This window comes from Mya arenaria, chromosome 4, assembly GCF_026914265.1.
Source record: "Mya arenaria isolate MELC-2E11 chromosome 4, ASM2691426v1".
NCBI lineage: Eukaryota > Metazoa > Mollusca > Bivalvia > Myida > Myidae > Mya > Mya arenaria.
Window position 1 is genome coordinate 7,192,776 of NC_069125.1, and position 22,525 is coordinate 7,215,300.

General features: G+C 33.9%; 1 protein-coding gene and 1 long non-coding RNA gene across 2 annotated transcripts; both read right to left on the reverse strand.

Moving 5' to 3' along the window:
- Positions 1–3,928: 3,928 nt before the first annotated feature.
- Positions 3,929–6,935, reverse strand: LOC128232774 (uncharacterized). The gene is made up of 2 exons (XR_008260569.1): positions 6,804–6,935; positions 3,929–4,204 (listed from the first exon to the last, which is right to left on the reverse strand). It is a non-coding gene; the product is annotated as an uncharacterized LOC128232774 (long non-coding RNA).
- A 9,923-nt stretch (positions 6,936–16,858) lies between these two features.
- Positions 16,859–19,114, reverse strand: LOC128232151 (protein ABHD15-like). Its single transcript, XM_052945545.1, has one exon. The coding sequence runs from the start codon at positions 18,083–18,085 to the stop codon at positions 16,898–16,900; it is 1,188 nt and encodes a 395-aa protein (XP_052801505.1). The 5' UTR covers positions 18,086–19,114; the 3' UTR covers positions 16,859–16,897.
- Between the last annotated feature and the right edge of the window lie 3,411 nt (positions 19,115–22,525).

Below are 22,525 nucleotides of genomic sequence, written 5' to 3' on the forward strand. Positions count from 1 at the left end.
AAAAACTCACTCAAGTTTGGCTTTGATAACGCATGAATTGATATTGGTTACGAGATGTTCTTACCGAAATGACCCATTGTACTCAATGAAGCAGAGAATGATAGTGCACCGGGAGTATCCGACGATGTTATATCACTAGATCCACCCCATGGCAGGACTCGAACATACGGACGTTTGTTTTAGATGCGAAGACAAATGCCCATACATGTAAAGTATTCTCTATCTCTTTACTGTTTGTAATGTTAATCGATTGTGCTTTAGTTTTACCTTTTAATAGTAGGTTTTCTCAAATATCAAGCTTATATAAGCACATGGGCAAACATTGAAAATGCCAGTCATATACTCACTTGAATTCCATTTGATTGTAGTGCCCTGAGGTATGCACCGCAGTTAATGAATAGTAAATTTCTTATTGCATAGTTTACTCGAACAAATCAATATACTTAATCACACCATTGTTTTAGGCGTTGATGTTAATAGTTTAATAAATTTTGATGCCAAGATTTCAAAAATGTGCAAAAAGGCAGCTTAGTAATTGAATATCCTTCATAGACTAAGCAATGTTTTGAAAACCAATACTAAGCTTATTATCTTTTATCAGATCTAATTTCAACTACTGTTCTGTCGTTTGGCATTTTTGTAGCAAGACCAACTTAGAAAAATTGGAAAAGATTTAATACAGAGTATTAAAATTGTTTTTTATGATTACACCTCAATTTACGAAAATCGTCTTCATAGAGTTCAATTGCCAACATAACATATGAGAAGGATAAGATACATTGCTATTGAAACTCTGTGTTGTATCTCACCAGAATATGTTCAAAACCGTGTAGCTTTTAAGACATTTACTTTTAATCTCAGATATGAAGATGTTCCATCAGTAAGAACAACTAATTATGGGAAGAACCGCTTTGAGGCCAGTCAGGTATGGAACAGCCTCCAAAAGGAAATAAAGTGCTCTCAAAACTACCTGGAATTACGAGGGCTGATCCGCACCTGGACAGATCCATCTTGTAAATGCTTTAAGTGCAAATTATACTTAACTGCTTTAAAACATAGATGATTGAGATTATGAGATGTTTCACTGAATATCTTTTAGCCTTTGTTTTAACGGAAAATGAGTTTTCAATGGAATGGCCTACACCCACTGGACAATATATAGCATAACATTGCCAGAAAATATTTCAGCGGACATTTTAAAAAACAACAACAAATAATGAAATTAAATTATATGGGCTTATATCTATTTATGAGAGTTTCAATTTTATATAGAATCTGTCGAACACATACAACTACTTTTTTTTCTTTCGACAAGTATTTTGTTTAGATGTTACGAGTTTACATTTTCAATAAGAATACTTACACAATAGTAGGTGCTGATATGGTCAGTGATCGGGAATATATATGGATGGTTACCTATAGGTGTAGGGATTGACCGAACCATAGGGTCAACACTGCCTTTGTACGCTACTGTTTTTGATAATATCAGAAAAATCTAGTAGTATTCAAATTACATGTTCAATATAATACCTCCTATAGGGAATACTTTCCAAAGAGTGTTCCTATGTGTCTAGATTATTCTACAAGTTAACATGTTCATCCCCCTTTGTAATATTTTGATGGTTGGTTGAATATCTTAAAACGTTTAATCTGTAGGGAAAACCTCGCGCGTTTGGACTGTCCCGACAGCTGGTTTGTTCTTACAAAAACTATTTAACGCAAGTCCATGCTCTATAGTTAAAGTTACAAATAGTTCTGTTTACGTAATGCACCAGTCAATTGTAACCACGCCACCGTGGTCCGGGGGTATACCGGGAATAGCCGGGGAAATGGGCCGTGTTTTTATCTTTCATGTGGCCCGCAGTGCCGGGTAAATGCGGTGGTTTTGTCTTTGGGCCAAAAATAGCGGGGAATGGGCCTTACCTTGGGTCCCTGGGGTGCGGGGGCATTTGGCGGGGATTTTATCCGGGCTTGGCTGAACCGAAAGTCAAAGTCCCCGCTATTCCCCGGACCTGGGGGTGCCGTGGTTACAACTGACTGGTGCATAACAATGTGTATAACTTTTGTAGCTGTTTTCCATAACTTGTTGATGGTATCACTGTTTTAAATGCTCTATTCCATCTTACTTTTTGTAAGTGTATGCATGAATACGCATGGGACGGCTTTTGTAAATACTTGTTCCAGTATGTGTCAAAAGCTCATTGTTATGTTTTGATCTGTTATGTATGTTTGTCATTCATGTCGGAAAATAGCCCATTGAGCTAATGTTTCTTGTTTATGTATACTCGTCTTTAAATAAAGATTCTTGTATCTTGTATTTTGTACCTGAACGAGAACAGAGAGGACAACACTGTCCATGCTGCATCATAAACATCCATGGGAATTGCTCATGGCCCTGGAATTTTAGACACACACTATTTTCTCAGCGCGATTTGCGTAATATTCAAACATGCAGCTTTAACAATAGATTGTTTAAACTTATTTATTTTACAACGATTGTGAAACAGTTAATTCAACATCATGTTTATTCCTCTCGTTGACACGATGTTACGTCAGAATGTTATTTTGTGCTGCGGGGGTCAAACCCACTTATCCGAGTTGGTGACCACCTAGCTTATATGTGCTGTATAAATTAATAGATTAAGTGACACTCTTATTCAAAATCAATAGACAGTCATGTATAACAAACATCAATCTTGACTGATAAACCTTTAACTACTTACTAAATATTGCAATTATGGAAAATATAAATTACTGATAACAAGATTGTAACCGTGTATTTAATAGCAGAAAGAGCAAAAATATTAAATGATTGGTAAATGGTAAAATATTTACTGCGGTATTCTATAGTCTCATTAGGTAGAAATACCGTGTTTTATGCTCAATTCTTTCAAATTAATCTCGGTATCCTTCATAACAACGCTTGTTTTCGACATTTATTCATCCTTTTTGGCATATTAAAACAATACTATTAATTGTGGTAAATGTTATTTTGAAGTAGAGTGCATCTTTAAGCGAAGGTTGCGTTGCTCAAGATATTATATTGTAATCAAACTGTGTTAAAATATGTTTAAGCTCAATTAAAGTGTAAGTGCACTTTTGGAAACGACGTCACTTGCTCGAGATCTGTCTCATTATTTCAAAATACATAAATCAATGTACCGAATCTTCTGTACTTTCAAAGAAGATATTTTGGCGATGTCTGTGATATATATGAGATTATATAAACGTATTTTTTCTTCTGACGTCCTGTATTACGTCGAGTGCTGTACCGCATTGTCGAGATCGCATAACAGTCGAGCCAGATGCATGTTTAATCACATCGAACACTATGTGATACAGATTTTTTTAAAAGCGTCATCTCGTAGAATTCTTTTTCATGTGTGCCTTCTTTGATAATTTTCATATCTAAGCGGACCTTTCGTTGTTTTAATTAACATTATTGCATACAATGTGTGTTTTCGGTCCGTTTTTGGTGTGTTAAAACGCAAAGTCGGGCGTTATCAGTAGAAAACGTGCATTATTCAGTGAATTCGCGTGCCGTTAATGCCCGGCTTTTTGTTTTACATTAGCGCTATCAGGGTCCGCATCATAACAATGGACGCTGATTGACCTGGTTTCTGAACGAAAGTGGGTCAATGATGCAAACATTTGCACAAAAACTCACATTAGTGTGTTAAAGGTAGCAATCAACACACGACACTAACATGATACGGGATACGACGTGCTGTTTTTTCAGGAATGGATGCAGGAAAGGAAATTGATAGTCATAGTCGTCTTTCCCTAGATAATAAGTAAAAAAATGAAATCTGGTTTTGTGTGTGGAGGCAAAAAGATTCGGAACATTGTGATCAAATATGCACCGCAAAGTACCGTCATCAGTATATACATTTTGAGTCTTTTTTAATGACACAAACAAAAGCTTAAGTATGCAGAGTATGTGTTTATTTTAGTAAACATATTTCTTATATGCAGATAGTTTTTGTTTTTGTTTTATTGCAGGTAAACACTAGTCATGTGAACAGTTTTAGCAAGATATAATTAAAACAATCTTTGACAAAAGTCTAGATGAAAGTGTCCACATGCAGTATCTAGCGGCATTTTTGAGTCCCTTTTCGGCAGCACCATTTACGCCAACCCAACCTGCCACATCTTCCGGCGTAACATTCAGAGCTACCGCATGAAAACCCACAACGGCACTGGGCTGAAATAAGAAATGGTGATTTAGTTTAACAATGGAAAGTGACACTTGCATAGCAATCGACAAAATGAAAGCACTGATAGTGCTGAACGGCTTGAGCGACGATTCCTTCTCATCGTTAACTTACTTTAGAGCTGATGCAGTACAGAAGTGAGAAAATCGCATTTCATTATTTATGTACTGTATATCTGAATTACCTCCCCTGTAGAACCTTATTTTTAGAATTATTATGCAATCTTATTGCAATGAGGTCAAAACCACAACTGCCAAGTGTTTTCCAGTTTAAAGGAGTTTTTTCCATTCATAACCGTGTTTTATAAGTGTGTTAATTCTTAATATATGTAAACTATCACACATTCTTACTTCAAACTAAACATTGACTTATTTTGTAAATCAATCATTATTCCAGGTATATTTCATGAATTGATTTTCATTGAACTCTGGTACATTCTAGTTCGATTTTCAACTCCTCAGGGACTCAGTTGAAACGTTGTGGTCTATTACAAAAGTCTGGAGCTAGTCCTCAAGCATAATAACAAGGTGCCTGATAAATGTTACAAGCTTTATTGGTCACGTGATTCTAATCCTAGGTCACGAGACAAATGAAGTTATTCGAAATATGTATTTTCGTTAAACCACTTTTTTCTTAACATATATAAGTGCGACTTCGTATTAATATTGAATGGACTGATAAAGTCCACGTCCATTCCTTTTATTTTACATTGAATTGGTAGGTATTTTTTTTAATGACTCAGTATTTAACACAATGTCAGGTAAGAAATGATGTTTAAGGTGAAAATTGGACATTCAACGTGTTATGAATATATCGACAAATTAGGTATCAGTGTATGCAAGTACCACGTGGTAAATTGAGTCATAAATGCTACGTCGAAAGGCAATATTTTGAGTTTGATTGAGAGTTTAGTTTCTGAAAACACTTCGACAATCTTTTCACAAAACCGCCACCTATTCAAATTCCGGTAATGAAAAGAAGTCGGGGCTCTTTAAGCGGCATAGACTGCCCTTTATTTCATTTAAAATGGTGAAAAAATGAAAAGTTATGTTGGTTTTAAAAGCTCTTCAGAGCTTGTGTTCTATATGTTGTAAACCCAACTTTATAAATAAATATTACTTGACTTGACTTGACTTGACTTGGATGTAAGTCCTCATTTTTCCGATGTAGCATATATGACGTAATTTATCACTAGGTATACACACACTGATTATGCCACTTCGTAAGTTGATGCATGGGATGCTGGAAATGGCGACATGAAAATTCAAATTTTGCTAGTGGAGTTAATTCTGAGCTGTTTCAAGAATAATGACTTCTATAAAAAATATACCTAACATTAACTATTTCCTATTTTGTTGTTTTTCAATGCATTTATTTTTCTAAAACCGATATTTTTTTCAAATAATTTATAATATACGAAAAAAATGTGACAGGATAAATATTAACTTAATTTTTCAGCATTCGTACAAAGCCCTAGTGTTATTTTATGTCAAATCGTACTAAAATGACGCTGAATATATTTCGTCTCTGAAAGTCCCATTACGTTTAAGTAATGCAAACTTATTTGTTTGTATGTATATCCAAATGACTTCTCTTAACCGTTTTATCCTTTTTTACTCCCCCCACAAAAAACAACAAAAAACTTTCACGTGACTTTTACGTGAATTACTAATTATTTGCATTTTTTAACTAAGACGTGTAAGGTTTAAATAGTTTTCCCGGTTATGCATCTGAAAACACTTATTTTTTATTATTTTACTTTACGATATCGAAATTGCAGAAACAATATGTTGGTTTTAGTGGCGTGCGGACCCCCGCCGGTAAAGTCAAGTAAAAAACACTAGAAATTGATCACATTAACCACGTGACCATTAGGATTTTCATAAAAGCATGAACTATTTTGACATATTTTTAAGCAAACATTGATAAAATCACGTGATAATGTCAATTAACCAATTACACAACAACAAAGCTGTTTACGCTTATTTGAAAATTGTAGTCTTCGAAAACATTATCTGAGCAAATATAAAGATTTGCTGTTGAGTTTTAGCTTTTGGTATCTTAGTTTTAACACACAAAATGATTTGCCACACTTTATTTTGTCATACGCCAAAATTGCATTTTACAAAAACATGAGCCAGTACCAATCTGCGAGTCTCCACTAAACAACATTAATAGTTTTTCATTCAAAAATACGTTTATCTCATTTACTTTAGAAACAGAAGCTTGATTTCTTCATGTGAATTTTGACAATGTTCAGTATTTATCTAGTTATTTCTCCAGTCTATTCTGGCAGCTGCTTAAAAACTGTTTGCAAAGCGCCATGCTCCGCCCACTTATCTACCTCATTAGCATATAGTGAGTCAGTGTTCCAGTTTGGAATTATATTGGTATTTCCCAAACATTCCCTATTAATAAAGCATCGTGTGGACCTCTAGAATTTACCAAACATTATATAAGACTCTATCTTATTCATACACTCACTTTTTCTCTAATTATTTATTCCTAAGTGGCACTGAGGCTTTACAATTTGACAATATCTTTATTTACTAAGTTGACTTACAACGCCATATACACTATTACACGTACCTTCGACGCTCGGAACACAGGTACTTCCTATCAGAGCAAGTAACAAAACGCAGATAATCAGTGTGCAGCGCATCTTGAAGAGAAGACCTGGATATAGGTAATCTATCCTGGCAAACTACTTTTATACAAAATTTCATCAAAGTCGATCCGGCTGAATTAAAACGGGATCACGTGTTTTCCAATGTTTTACCTCTAAAGCTCGCCTGGGCAAAACAAAATGGAGAGACTGGGGCCGCTCATTTACTTCTAGGATACTTTACCCAAAACAATATAACTCCAGGATAGACATTTTAAAAACGCAAATAACATAAACTCAGTGTTATTTTTTTTAACACATTGCAGTAAATCTAGGCATGGTTAGACCATCTCAGATCATTGACAACTTCCAATTTTAAGTGGCTTTGAAGCTAAAAGGTTTTTGATTTCAAAATATTGCCTTACATGCTGGATGTAATTGCTCTACATATTCCACATTTTCGTCTCATTGTTGGTAAACTTACGCCGAATTGGGTCATTTAACTGCATTCGGAACACCTCGGCCATTTTCCATCGAAAACAACATCGGATGTATGCCGGTACATCTGGTGAAATAGTTCACAAAATTGTAAATAAGAGTAATAACTAATCGTAGTGTTTTAACGTGTATTTTGTATTATTAAGTTTAATTTGTTTGCTAGTGAAGTGTTTTATTGCATAAATGATTTAGATTCATGCGAGGAAAATTATAAGGTTCAACTGATAAATTTAAACTACTACGCGGTATACTTGCAGCGTAGTAAAATATAAAGATTTTTGCCATTGTAAACCGTCAATATTCATCCGAGGTTGTTTTCGATGGAAAATGGCCGAGGTTGTCCTAATGACTTTTTAAGACATATTGGTTACGTTCAACTTATTTCATTTCTCTTTTAAGAAACGTACCTTTTTCAGGCTTTATTTTATGTTTAGTACACACATTTTGGAAATTTTATATATGGTATTTGGGGTTTGAAATACTATCAATGAATATTTTCAATTGTCAATTCTCTAAGGAATATATATATATATATAACACTTATTAAGTGGTATGTAACAATTCAGTAACAACCAGGTAAACCTAATACAATCTGACTATAAGTGTTTTGTTTATCATATTTGCACTCTTATATTAGAATCGTGACATTAATAGCTTTTATGGAAGTGCATTGGCGCCATTATCGACTTGTTGTTTTTGCATTATTTAATGTAAATTTTAACCTTTTGGCATTTTCTGAATTTCAATTATTAAGTAGGATTTCGAGTGACATATGTTAAAACAATACCTTTTTCTCAAAAACTCGAATTTGACTGTGGATTTGGCTATTTTCAAAGCTGTCATAAATAGTCAATTCAAACTTCAACTTCAAGTCAAACTTTAGACTCATGCAAATAATGAACTTTCATAATACTTATATGAAAAACTACAGAAACAAGCTCAGTAGCTGAAAGTTAAAAGCATAAACACCGTTAAAAACGAAAGAATAAAGGGTAATCTTATAAATAAAGAATCACTATTACTATCATTGATTATAATGAGTGCCGGCATCCGTATATGTTTTGCATGGACGCGTTCCACAAGCTCTATTGATAAAGAAACCACAACATTGTTAATAAAGTTCCTATGTGAACAAAATAAAAAAAACACACACTAAAACAGACTTAGTGCCTACTAATCATCATATTTCAACTGAAATGCCCGCAATACAAACCAGGTACCAATGACTTTACTGCAGTAATGGCTTCTAGAATGTTCTTTTCGTTTCCTACCTGCTTGTAAAACAAGTATATAATGCAACATAGTTCCTTGGCAGAATTCATTCGGATCTCCTCGGTCATTTTGATCGAAAACAACCTCGGATTTATGCTGATACATCATTTGAAGTAGTTCGTATTTTTTAATCATTAATTATATCATTAATTAAATATAGTGTTTTAGAATTGTATTTATTGGTCTAAGTTTGAATTTATTGCCAGTGAAGTGTATTATTGCAAACATAATTAAGTTTCCCAAACGTTGAGTCATAAAGTTTAAATGCTAAATAAAATTACTACGCGATCTACTTGCAGCGGACTAAAACGTACACACTTTTTGAGTATGTAAACCGTCCAAATACATCTGAGGTTTTTTCGATAAAAATGGCCGAGGAGTTTCGAATGGGCAGAATCAAATTACATTTAAATAAGGAATATGAATTTTTGAATTTTATGGCGTAAGTTTATACCTACAGCTGTACCCTCCGGCAGGCGATCTTTGGCCATTGAACGGTTCTCTTGCTCGATTTTACGAACGACCGACTTTGGTAGCATTTTAAAAATAATCGAGACAGTACAGAATGATACAAATGATGATAAACTGAGAATTGGTCTTTGAACTAAACACTAAATAACATTCGCGACATTACAGTCTGGTACTGATGTATAATTGATTACTTTATTTAACTATTTCAAACATTATACAAGCATTAACAAAATTTATTTGCAACCATTATGCATTTAGGTTTTGAATTTGAATGTATGAAGTATGCCTGAACTATGTGATGTGACATTTATATAAATCTTGTCGGTCAAAGAAAATTATAAACAAATTGAAAGAGACATTACATGCGTACATCCTATTTTTTTGCCAACCTCTTTCACTCATGTAACGTCATATATATAGAAGTATACATTTTTGAAAGGTCGATATATATATAATTTATATACATATATCATCATTTAAAAATGGATACTTTTCGACATATATCACAAAAAGTGTTGTTCATATCAATTCATTGCCCCTTGAATCCACATTCATTTTCTAGTGTTAAATTTTTGCAACAATGTTTTAGGAGGTTTTATGTTACACAAATGACTATGTTACACTTATTTAGAACATGACTGCAGCGGCCCGCTATATTTAATACGTGGTGAGTAAAAGGTTGATGGAGACTTAAGAACTTGGTTGAAAATATGCGTCTCTTTTTCCTAAAATATTCAAGTACTTTTGAGCTGGAAATGTAGACGCAGTCAATATTTCCCTTGAATACATAAGTTGTCGTTCTTACCATATGACTGTCTCGTCATTAAATAAACGGTGTTACTTTTGACATCAAAATTGTAGACACAGTCTATTTTTTTTACAGAGTTGTCTTTCGTACGTTTGTTTTCGCAACATTTCTGGGCACGTACTAAAGTGCTGACGAGTTAGCTGACGATATATAAATAGAGTAGAGTTGCTGACCATATAGACAAAGAAGGAAACAAAATAAGTTTTGAAATTAAAGATTTTTTAAAACTTATTTTGTTTAATGTATTTTATATACTACTTAAAGTGTACGTAAAGACGGACGTTTGTGTATTTTTATTGAAAATGGCAGTTCATTGAAAAGAGTAATTTTTATTTTTTTGCTGGTTTGGTGAAAAGATGAGAAGATATCACGGATTAAATTACTGTTTAAGGTGTTTCATTTACAATTGTTTAAACCAATCATTTTAATTGTAAATGTAGCTTTAAATGTTAGCCTCACAACTTGTGAAAAACTATCTGCACAACATCAAAGAACGAACAAAAAAATGTTGTTTGCCAATCCATCATTGATCATTTTAATTGAGAAATGATTTCATTTTAAGCTGTTGTATTTTCGTTGTGGAAAACAAGGCAAACTGTTGCTAATGAAATGTTCATATGTGAAAAAAAATAAAGCATGAATCATTAATGGCTAAATAAGTATAACCTTTTATTTTTATTTATTATTTGTTCATTACCAACTTCAAAATATTTACATGATAGATCTGTTTGTGGGCCCGCTGTGATACTTTGTATCACAGTTTTTCTTGTTTTGAATTGCCATTTAGTCAAACACAATGCTACTTAAAAGAGCGAAATCATTTGCATTTTTTAACCAAGGTGTCTTAATAATTGTCAATAACTCCATTGTTTACTTGATATTTTTATGATTGAAAGTATAAAAGCTCGACAAACACATGTTTGTTTTAACCCATTTAATTTATTACATATCATAAGTGGTTTTTAAGTGAGAAAAACACTTTTAATCGTTCATTTCTCATCCATGAGATCTGAAGCGGTTAATCATAATGACTAAAACGTAAAAGGTCTTTGTATATGTACGTATACAATTAACGTTGTGCATACATCGATTCACAAGAAATACATATATTTTTATTTGAAAAATCAATTACGACAAGGTCAAAACGATTAATATATACAAATATGATGAAAGATACGGCTCAGTAATTTATATATATTTAAATGTACTTCGTTACTTCAAAGAAGTATGGTTTAATTACAATTACTGAATGCCAAAACAATGCAGTATAAAGATAAGGCGTATTACATAAATGGTGTCATTTTGATACTATTAAACTATTCTTTTTTGTAGAAGATGATTAGTAATGACTTCCTTTTTGCATGGAACGGTTGGCGTTATGACGATGTTGCTAATGAATGATGCAATCTGATTGGACAAGCGCAACGCAGTTTGACCAATGTACACGGCGCTTGGAATATCTGCCGTTTCTTTCTAAGCGAAAGTGCTTCATGAAATTGTAAACTCTCGCCCATACTTGATACTGCATAAACGAACCGAAATAATAAATCAGTATTAATTTAACACTCTAAGGAACATTATTGATGCAAAAGATGAAAAATGTAATGAATACAATCCAGCTTTAAAGTAATTAAAAACAATATTGAAATAATTCAATATTTAAGTTTTGCGATGAGTTATAGGATCAGAATTAAGAAAATGGAAAACCTTAATTTGTGAGGCAATCAAAGAAAAAAACAATCCGCTTTGTTATATCTTAATAGTTGTACTTTTCAAACAATGATAAGTCATCCTTACAACAATAATCAAACATCAGTAACGGCAAACAACGCAATTAAATGATTCCGTCCGTATCGTATTTCTATCTATAGGCGATTGCAGCGTTTATTTGCAATTCGGTTCACCGCTTTCAGTATGTGATGCAACAGAAATATACCAAACAAAACAGTTAACTTTAGACTTAATTAAACTAAAGATTGCCTTGCGCGTACAACTCATCAGCCACGATATAGTATGTGTTTTTTAAAACAACTATTATTTAAGTGTATGTACGAAGTCTTTTTCTTAAAGACTTGAAACTGTGTTGCATATAAGGAGAAACCTTTTAAGGGTACTCATGAAATCACAGCAAAAGTCGGAACCCGGAGATATGCATGAATTATAGATTTTTGTTTGAAATTTATGTTTATATTCTCCTGTTTAAGATCTGACGTAATTAGCCTTACATATCGAGAACAAATCATTGATATTTGTTCAATTCTAATATTTTGCAGTTTTGAAAGTAATGATTGATTATCCTGGTAAGCTCACCATTTTCAGCATAAAAAACGATCGCAAACGTTAAAGCTGCTTGGACGAAAAATCCGGTTTGATGTCATTTGGCTAAATTTTAGTGCATTTTCACAATTTAGTATGAATAAACGATTTTTGTATGAGTTACCAGCATGGAATAAAAATAAATTGTATTTGCATAAACAAAGGAGCAATACAATCAATATTTAATTGACGTTCTGTATTAACTTCCAATGGGTGTGGTTGGTGGCATATGTACAGAAATGTATTAATAAATAATTATTTGAAATGGAGTTTCCAAAACGTGTCCCAATTGCTTGATTTACATGCTTCATGAAAGTAAATTATATCTTCTAAAGTCACATTAACTTAAATCTAAATATTTTAATGTACTCGTATATCATACAGAACACAATTGTTAATAGCTGGGGCAATCCGAGGCTACTTTGCTAAATAGTTGTGTTTACTGTTTGCTATTAAAAAGCATCCGGAGCTATATTGCAAAATAGTTGTATTCACTCTTTGATTTTCGAAACCTCCTGTGGCTACATTGCCAAACGTTTGTGTTCACTTTATGCTGATAGAAACCATCTGGGGCTAATTGCCAAACAGTTGTGTTCACTGCATGTTGTAAGAAACCGTCCGAGCTACATTGCTAAACATTTGTGTTCACTGCAGGCTGTAAGAAACCATCTGGGGCTATTTGCCAAACACTTGTGTTTATTTTATGCTGTTAGAAACCTATTGGGGCTAATTGCCAAACATTTTTGTGTTCACTTTATGCTGTTAGAAACCATCTGGGGCGAATTGCCAAAATTTGTGTTCACTTTAGGCTGTTAGAAACCATCTGGTGCTACTTTGTCAAATAGTTTTGTTCGCTATATGATGTAAGAAACCATCAGGGGCTTAATAGCTAAATAGTTATGTTCATTGAATGCTGGTAGAAACTATCCGGAGTTAAAATAGCAAACAGTCATGTCCACTGAATGCTGTTAGGAACCATCTGGTGTTACATTGCTAAATATTTGTATACACTATATGTTGTTAGAAACCATCAGGGGCTAAATTGCGTAATAGTTATGTTCAATGTATGCTGTTTGATACCATCTGGGACTACATAACCATCTAGTTGTGTTCAATGTATGCTGTTTGATACCATCTGGAACTACCTAACCATCTAGTTGTGTTCAATGTATGCTGTTTGATACCATCTGGAACTACATAACCATCTAGTTGTGTTTAATGTATGCTCTTTAATACCATCTTGAACTACATAACCATCTAGTTGTGTTTAATATATGCTGTTTAATACCATCTGGGACTACATAACCATATAGTTGTGTTTAATATATGCTGTTTAATACCATCTGGGACTACATAACCATATAGTTGTGTTTAATATATGCTGTTTAATACCATCTGGGACTACATAACCATCTAGTTGTGTTCAATGTATGCTGTTTGATACCATCTGGAACTACATAACCATCTAGTTGTGTTTAATATATGCTGTTTAATACCATCTGGGACTACATAACCATCTAGTTGTGTTTAATATATGCTGTTTAATACCATCTTGAACTACATAACCATCTAGTTGTGTTTAATATATGCTGTTTAATACCATCTTGAACTACATAACCATCTAGTTGTGTTTAATATATGCTGTTTAATACCATCTTGAACTACATAACCAAATAGTTGTGTTCACTGCAGGCTGTAAGAAACCATCTGATGCTACATTTCGAAATATTTCTGTTCGCTGTATGAGGTACGAAACCACCTGATGCTACATTGGCAAATAGTTGTGTTCACTGTATGTTAGAAACATTTTTGGGCTACATTGCGAAACAGTTGTGTTCTCTCTATGCTGTATGAAACCATCTGGTGTTACATTGCCAAATAGTTGTGTTCACTGCAGGCTGTAAGAAACCATTTGTTATGTTGTAAATTGTTATGTTCACTTTATGCTGTTTGCAACCATTATAGGCTGCATTACCAAACAGTTGTGTTCATTGTATGCTGTTTGAAACCATTATGGGTTTCATTACCAAACAGCTGTGTTCACTGTATGCTGTTAGCAAACATTTTGGGCTACATTACCAAACAGTTGTATTTATTGTATACTGTTTGAAATAAATCATAATGGGTTTAATTGCCAAACAGCTGTTTCCACTTTATGCTGTTAGCAACCACTACGGGCTACATTACTAAACAGGTGTGTTCATTGTTTGCTGTGAGCAAACATCTGGGGCTAAATTGCTAAATACGTGTTTTTACTGTTTGCTGTAAGAAACCATCTGCGGCTACATTGCTACATTGCCAATTAGTTGTGTTCAGTGTATGCTGTAAGAAACCATCTCGGTTTACATTGCTTAATCATTGTGTTCACTGTGTGTTATTAGCGTTCCATACGCATTACTCGTAAGACAATAATTTTCTTTTGTTTACGTTATTCCCGTGTTATTTTAACAAGTAATATATTTGTTATATCTAATGGTAAAGGCAAAGCAAATAATACATAATATAAACTGAGAAACATGAATACTGAGCTCTTGTTTGTATCTGACAATCGGTGTTGACACTTAGTTTTACTTCTATTCGTTAAAGCTATTAATTTGTTCTCAGTCACCAAATTTCTTAGGGTTAAAGTTAATTGGAAAGACCGTTTATTTTTTGATCAGCTTATCAGATTATAACACCACAATATATTTTCCACGCTAGTCCATAAATTGAACGTGAAACACAATGTTTTTACTTGTATAGCGACACAAATATTCCTTCCACTTCGCTTGCGTTAGGCAAGATATGATTTATTACTCATTTGACTCGAAAGCTGTTACAGACGCGGTATCAGTGCGTGATCTCCAAGGTTCTTTCTAATATACTGTCAATTTGAATCAGATTTACTGATTGTATGTAGTATTCTACAAAAAAAATCATAAATGTATTGCGTTTTAAGTACACACATTGTAAGGGTTAGCTTGTCTGGAAGCGTTTGAATTATTTCATGATAGCATTTGTTGTGTTTTTGTTTGATTGACCTGTACAACAGTACAATACGCACACCTAGTTGTATACCTTAAATTTACGCCCATAATTTAAATAGCTATTTTTGTATGACTGTATGGTACATTAAATGAGTAGGTAGCACTTTTGATGCGGCTTGATTCATTCATATGGAAGTGATGTCTGTATCTACTCGGAAGATTTTAGATTATGTGATTTTTATTCTACATTGTCTTCATGTTAATGCTTGCTTCGATTTGGCTTTCTATCCAATTACAATTTCTTGAAAAGTATGAGATTTTTGGTGCTCATCCTGTAGTTTAACCCCGAGTGACCTCCTTTATGAAGACTGATCTAAGGCATGACCTCAATTTTGGGGCAAGTGTGTGGCTTGGAACTCATCAACAATTTTAATCCCCAGTGATCCGCTGTTTCTCTGACAGTTCCAAGGCGTGGCCAAAATTCTGGGGCAAGTGTGAGGTTGCGAACTCATCAACGAGTTTAATCCCCAGTGACTCTTGTTTCTCTGACCATTTCAAGGAATGGCCACAATTATGGGACAAGTGTGAGGTTGGGTGGTCATCCTCTAGTTTAACCCAATTGACCCCCTGTTGCGATGAAAGATCCAAGGAGGTGACCACAGTTTTGGGACAAGTATGAGGTTGGGTGGTCATCCTCTAGATTAACCCAATTGACCCCCTGTTTCGATGAAAGATCCAAGGAGGTGACCACAATTTCGGGACCAGTGTGAGGTTTGGTGGTACTTATCCGCTAGTTTAACCCCAATTGACTTCCTTTTTCGAGGACTATTCCAATATGGTGACCCCAACATTTATTGATATAAGGAAATGTTGATTCAGATGTGGTCTGTTGGTCATGTTTGTACGTTGTGTATCTTGTTCAGTGTATATATTTGGCTTCGACCTTGTGCCTTGTGACTAGTCCGATATCAAATATGTGGCTGCTGGTCTTGCCTTTAAACAGGGTATTTGTGAACCTTGTGGCGTCTGTGTTGACCACAGATTTTCCAATAGTATAATTTCATGAACATTGCCAAACATATAAAAAATGATTATTGCTAAATATAACTTGTAATCATGCCTCTCCCACCTAAAAAGCAACACTCAACATTCAAATACATCAATTATATTTCAGAGCAGCGAAATTGTAAATTGAATTGGTGCTAAAGGCATTGAGTTTTTATGATATAAGGTCCTGAATTTTAGCCACGAAACTGTAACATAAAATTAGAAAGGAGATTTCTAAAGTAGAAAATTAAAATAGCAAATGTATCAAAGAATCGCTTAACGCTTTGTATGCATCTTAGGAGTCATCGCCAACTTTAATTTAAGCCTTTTGAGTACGTTAATTTGCTTAGATGGTTTAAATTATTTATTTTTCTTCAGAATTCATTGCCTTCAATTTGAAGAGGTCCTCGATTAGGCTTATATCTTTAACTTCGAAATCTGTAATACATTTAAACTCACAATGACTTCAAACGAGGAAGGTCCGGAGTAGGTAACCATTCATTTGCCGATAAATATATTTGCATTTCTTTTATGTCTGTTTTGTTTAGTACGTTGTTTTTCGTTTAGTGTATGTAGGACTCTGACCGTGTGCATTTAAACTTGGTTATTATTTATTATGTGGCTATTTGGCTGTAGTTTTCAATTTACACATAACACAATGGTACATTTATCATTTATTCTTGTTTCCTTGACATAGGTATCAAATTGTTGATCTTGCAGTCCGTTTACCGTAATTAATCCTATGGCCTTTGTTTGTGAAATCTAAAACTGAATCTAAATAATCCAGGGCCAATGTTTCTGCCCAGCTTACATCCCACAGTTTATCAATAAATCCACAATGGCCGCCCTTATTTGTAGACACCATTAGGATATGAGGATAGTACTTGCAAAGTTCATATGGAATTTTCATTTTAGAATAAAATGGATCGTCTAGACTGTTTATAAACAGTAAGGGAACGGCGATTTCGTCTGCGTCCCTGAGGGGATTATTGCGCTCTATAAAATCATCTACGCTCGAGATATTGTACAGTTTGGAATATAAAATTTCTTCAAAGCGTTTGTAAGACCAACAATTAAGGAGTTCATGAAAATTAACAATCTTTGAAAATGTTTTTGAATGAGCATTTAAAATGAACTTTAATTTCAACATGTAAAATATATCGTAAATTCCCTGAATGCCTTTAGAGATCCTCTCTGGGCTATCAAAGCACGCTGATATACAGGCTGAAGCACAAATATTTGCCGATGACCCGAATTCACCGAGATAAGACAGCATAATAGAACATCCTGTTCCATATCCAACCATTGAAACCAAAGCTTTAGGAAAACGACCATGGATATATTTCACTACTTCACGCATATCGTACGGATCACCGGTACTTAAAATCTTTGCTGTTGTTAGCACCGAGTTTCCAAACCCTCTTGGATTAAACACCACTGGTCTGAAACCTTTATGGGCAGCTAGGCTACACATATTTGAGACATCGTATGCGCTCGCTGTTAATCCAGGAAGTATAATCAACACTGTACACCGCTTTCTTTTGTAGACTGAAACATGCAAAGCCCAGTCAAGCGCAACAACACCCCGGTCTTTGATCTGCAAATATTCTCTGTCGAACTCCTTCGAGATTTTTGGAATTAAATACGACACTATCGTTTGCACATGCTCGTTCCTTAAATACCACGGTGGATCGAATTTGCGGTTCATAAGTCTGCATCGCTTTAGAAGGTGGGATGCCAAAGCCGATTCTTTAAAGTACAGTTTTGGAATAGTTGAAGACGGTTTCAAGAAAGAACTTACGTAAATGAAACCACTAACAATTATAGTTCCAAAGATAGCCACAATAATAGGAATCGATGTTATCCCTGAGTAAACAGCAAAGAACATTTTGTAACTGTACTATTTTCCAAGGAAGGCGCACATAAAAGTATCCATATCATATAATATCTGGTAGAAACTTTGTCCACAAAGTGCGGTCAGTTAACTTGTTAATCCTGCTTTTCTTAGTAGCATTTGTCTTATATCTTACATATGTTACTCATGAATATTTTCTTATCCACTTGTTCAACGCCTTGTCACTCAAACTGCTCCCTGACTTAATGATCAGACATAAAGTTTCCCTCGATGAAGCGATCTGCCTTACGGTGGCGTTCACACAACCAATATTTATTGTCCAAGCATTTGCTGTATGATCATACACACATCGCTTGGTGTATTTATGCAATATCAGGTCGTAAAACGTCCCGGCGGTCACCATTAAATGTCATCGCCTTAATGCGCAATTATCACCAATACACTTTACTGAAGTTTGAAAGCATTTCCTGCTCTCGGTCGAAAAACACATTAATGTATTCATTTTATATTTTGTAATGTGACTCCATGGCCCAGATCTATGTTACATGATATCCATGCTTCCTTTGTACGTAATAATGTAACGATAAAGCGAAATTTGATATTATAACCAAAACTAAAATGAACATAAACACTGTTCAACTATTAAATCATGATATAGCGTTTCAACTTATCATAACACAATATTCTTTCCAACTTCTCTAAAATAAATATCCTCTCCTTGTCATTCAACATAAAAACGTTCTTACTTCTGTTTCGAATATTTTCAAGCGATAACTGTTCTCTTATGTTCAAACAGAATTATAGAAGCTTTTCGTTTGAATCCTTTTAACCGCATCCCACCACATAGACACATTGTCATTACGAAGGTATGACTTTATGTTTAACTGCCTGCAACAGGTGAGATGCAATCGCTAGTTGAACCAGATGTACTGTTCCGAATAAATAAATATTAGGTTGTCGATCTAACACAGCGATACATACATTCCAGTACACCTGACGTTAGAACAAATAAATCCAATATCCTCATTATTTTATTGTTTGTCGCTATGCTATCAATTTTATGATCCCATGATCACCAGTTTTATATTCATTTTGCGCATATCTGACATAGCGCGTTGTACACGCATACTTACAATTAAAGGGACACGTTCACGTGTAACGGGTAAAACATCCAAACACCATTTTGTGTGAAATGTGAAAAGCCCATTGTTTTAATGAGTAAAACCATCATCAACTGTTTAAATAAGAGCTGTATCTTAAAGAATGATTTCAAACTTTGATAAACAGTGTAAGTAAACGTATATTTGAAAACGATATTTGCATTGATTTACAAACTAATGTTTACTATTTTGCTTTTTTATAAAAGGAAGACTAAACGACTTAATTGAACATATTATAAAAATGTTGCCAAAATAAAATATCGCCTTACCCAGTGATATTGAAGTGTTCTTTAAAACGTTCAAACTAATGTATGCAATGTCAATGAAAGTTGATAAAATTTCCATTCAAACGACCCACCCATTTCATGAAATTTGCATTTTATGAATGAAATACGGCTGATTGTTCAACAGCGACAGAGTCAGGTATAAATTACACAAGACTCATTGAAATACAATCCACAACACTTGTTTGTTTTAACCCATTTAATTTATAACATATCATAAGTGGTTTTTAAGTGAGAAAAACACTTTTAATCGTTCATTTCTCATCCATGAGATCTGAAGCGGTTAATCATAATGACTAAAACGTAAAAGGTCTTTGTATATGTACGTATACAATTAACGTTGTGCATACATCGATTCACAAGAAATACATATATTTTTATTTGAAAAATCAATTACGACAAGGTCAAAACGATTAATATATACAAATATGATGAAAGATACGGCTCAGTAATTTTTATATATATAAATGTACTTCGTTACATCAAAGAAGTATGGTTTAATTACAATTACTGAATACCAAAACAATGCAGTATAAAGATAAGGCGTATTACATAAATGGTGTCATTTTGATACTATTAAAGTATTCTTTTTTGTAGAAGATGATTAGTAATGACTTCCTTTTTGCATGGAACGGTTGGCGTTATGACGATGTTGCTAATGAATGATGCAATCTGATTGGACAAGCGCAACGCAGTTTGACCAATGTACACGGCGCTTGGAATATCTGCCGTTTCTTTCTAAGCGAAAGTGCTTCATGAAATTGTAAACTCTCGCCCATACTTGATACTGCATAAACGAACCGAAATTAAAATCAATATTAATTTAACACTCTAAGAAACATTTTTGATGCAAAAGATGAAAAATGTAATGAATACAATCCAGATTTAAAGTAATTAAAAAAAATATTGAAATAATTCATTATTTAAGTTTTGCGATGAGTTATAGGATCAGAATTAAGAAAATGGAAAACCTTAATTTGTGAGGCAATCAAAGAAAAAAACAATCCGCTTTGTTATATCTTAATAGTTGTACTTTTCAAACAATGATAAGTCATCCTTACAACAATAATCAAACATCAGTAACGGCAAACAACGCAATTAAATGATTCCGTCCGTATCGTATTTCTATCTATAGGTGATTGCAGCGTTTATTTGCAATTCGGTTCACCGCTTTCAGTATGTGATGCAACAGAAATATACCAAACAAAACAGTTAACTTTAGACTTAATTAAACTAAAGATTGCCTTGCGCGTACAACTCATCAGCCACGATATAGTATGTGTTTTTTAAAACAACTATTATTTAAGTGTATGTACGAAGTCTTTTTCTTAAAGACTTGAAACTGTGTTGCATATAAGGAGAAACCTTTTAAGGGTACTCATGAAATCACAGCAAAAGTCGGAACCCGGAGATATGCATGAATTATAGATTTTTGTTTGAAATTTATGTTTATATTCTCCTGTTTAAGATCTGACGTAATTAGCCTTATATATCGAGAACAAATCATTGATATTTGTTCAATTCTAATATTTTGCAGTTTTGAAAGTAATGATTGATTATCCTGGTAAGCTCACCATTTTCAGCATAAAAAAACGATCGCAAACGTTAAAGCTGCTTGGACGAAAAATCCGGTTTGATGTCATTTGGCTAAATTTTAGTGCATTTTCACAATTTAGCATGAATAAACGAATTTTGTATGAGTTACCAGCATGGAATAAAAATAAATTGTATTTGCATAAACAAAGGAGCAATACAATCAATATTTAATTGACGTTTTGTATTAACTTCCAATGGGTGTGGTTGGTGGCATATGTACAGAAATGTATTAATAAATAATTATTTGAAATGGAGTTTCCAAAACGTGTCCCAATTGCTTGATTTACATGCTTCATGAAAGTAAATTATATCTTCTAAAGTCACATTAACTTAAATCTAAATATTCTAATGTACTCGTATATCATACAGAACACAATTGTTAATAGCTGGGGCAATCCGAGGCTACTTTGCTAAATAGTTGTGTTTACTGTTTGCTATTAAAAAGCATGCGGAGCTATATTGCAAAATAGTTGTGTTCACTCTTTGATTTTCGAAACCTCCTGTGGCTACATTGCCAAACGTTTGTGTTCACTTTATGCTGATAGAAACCATCTGGGGCTAATTGCCAAACAGTTGTGTTCACTGCATGTTGTAAGAAACCGTCCGAGCTACATTGCTAAACATTTGTGTTCACTGCAGGCTGTAAGAAACCATCTGGGGCTATTTGCCAAACACTTGTGTTTATTTTATGCTGTTAGAAACCTACTGGGGCTAATTGCCAAACATTTTTGTGTTCACTTTATGCTGTTAGAAACCATCTGGGGCGAATTGCCAAAATTTGTGTTCACTTTAGGCTGTTAGAAACCATCTGGTGCTACTTTGTCAAATAGTTTTGTTCGCTATATGATGTAAGAAACCACCAGGGGCTTAATAGCTAAATAGTTATGTTCATTGAATGCTGGTAGAAACTATCCGGAGTTAAAATAGCAAACAGTCATGTCCACTGAATGCTGTTAGAAACCATCTGGTGTTACATTGCTAAATATTTGTATACACTATATGTTTTTAGAAACCATCAGGGGCTAAATTGCGTAATAGTTATGTTCAATGTATGCTGTTTGATACCATCTGGGACTACATAACCATCTAGTTGTGTTCAATGTATGCTGTTTGATACCATCTGGAACTACATAACCATCTAGTTGTGTTCAATGTATGCTGTTTGATACCATCTGGAACTACATAACCATCTAGTTGTGTTTAATGTATGCTCTTTAATACCATCTTGAACTACATAACCATCTAGTTGTGTTTAATATATGCTGTTTAATACCATCTGGGACTACATAACCATATAGTTGTGTTTAATATATGCTGTTTAATACCATCTGGGACTACATAACCATCTAGTTGTGTTCAATGTATGCTGTTTGATACCATCTGGAACAACATAACCATCTAGTTGTGTTCAATGTATGCTGTTTGATACCATC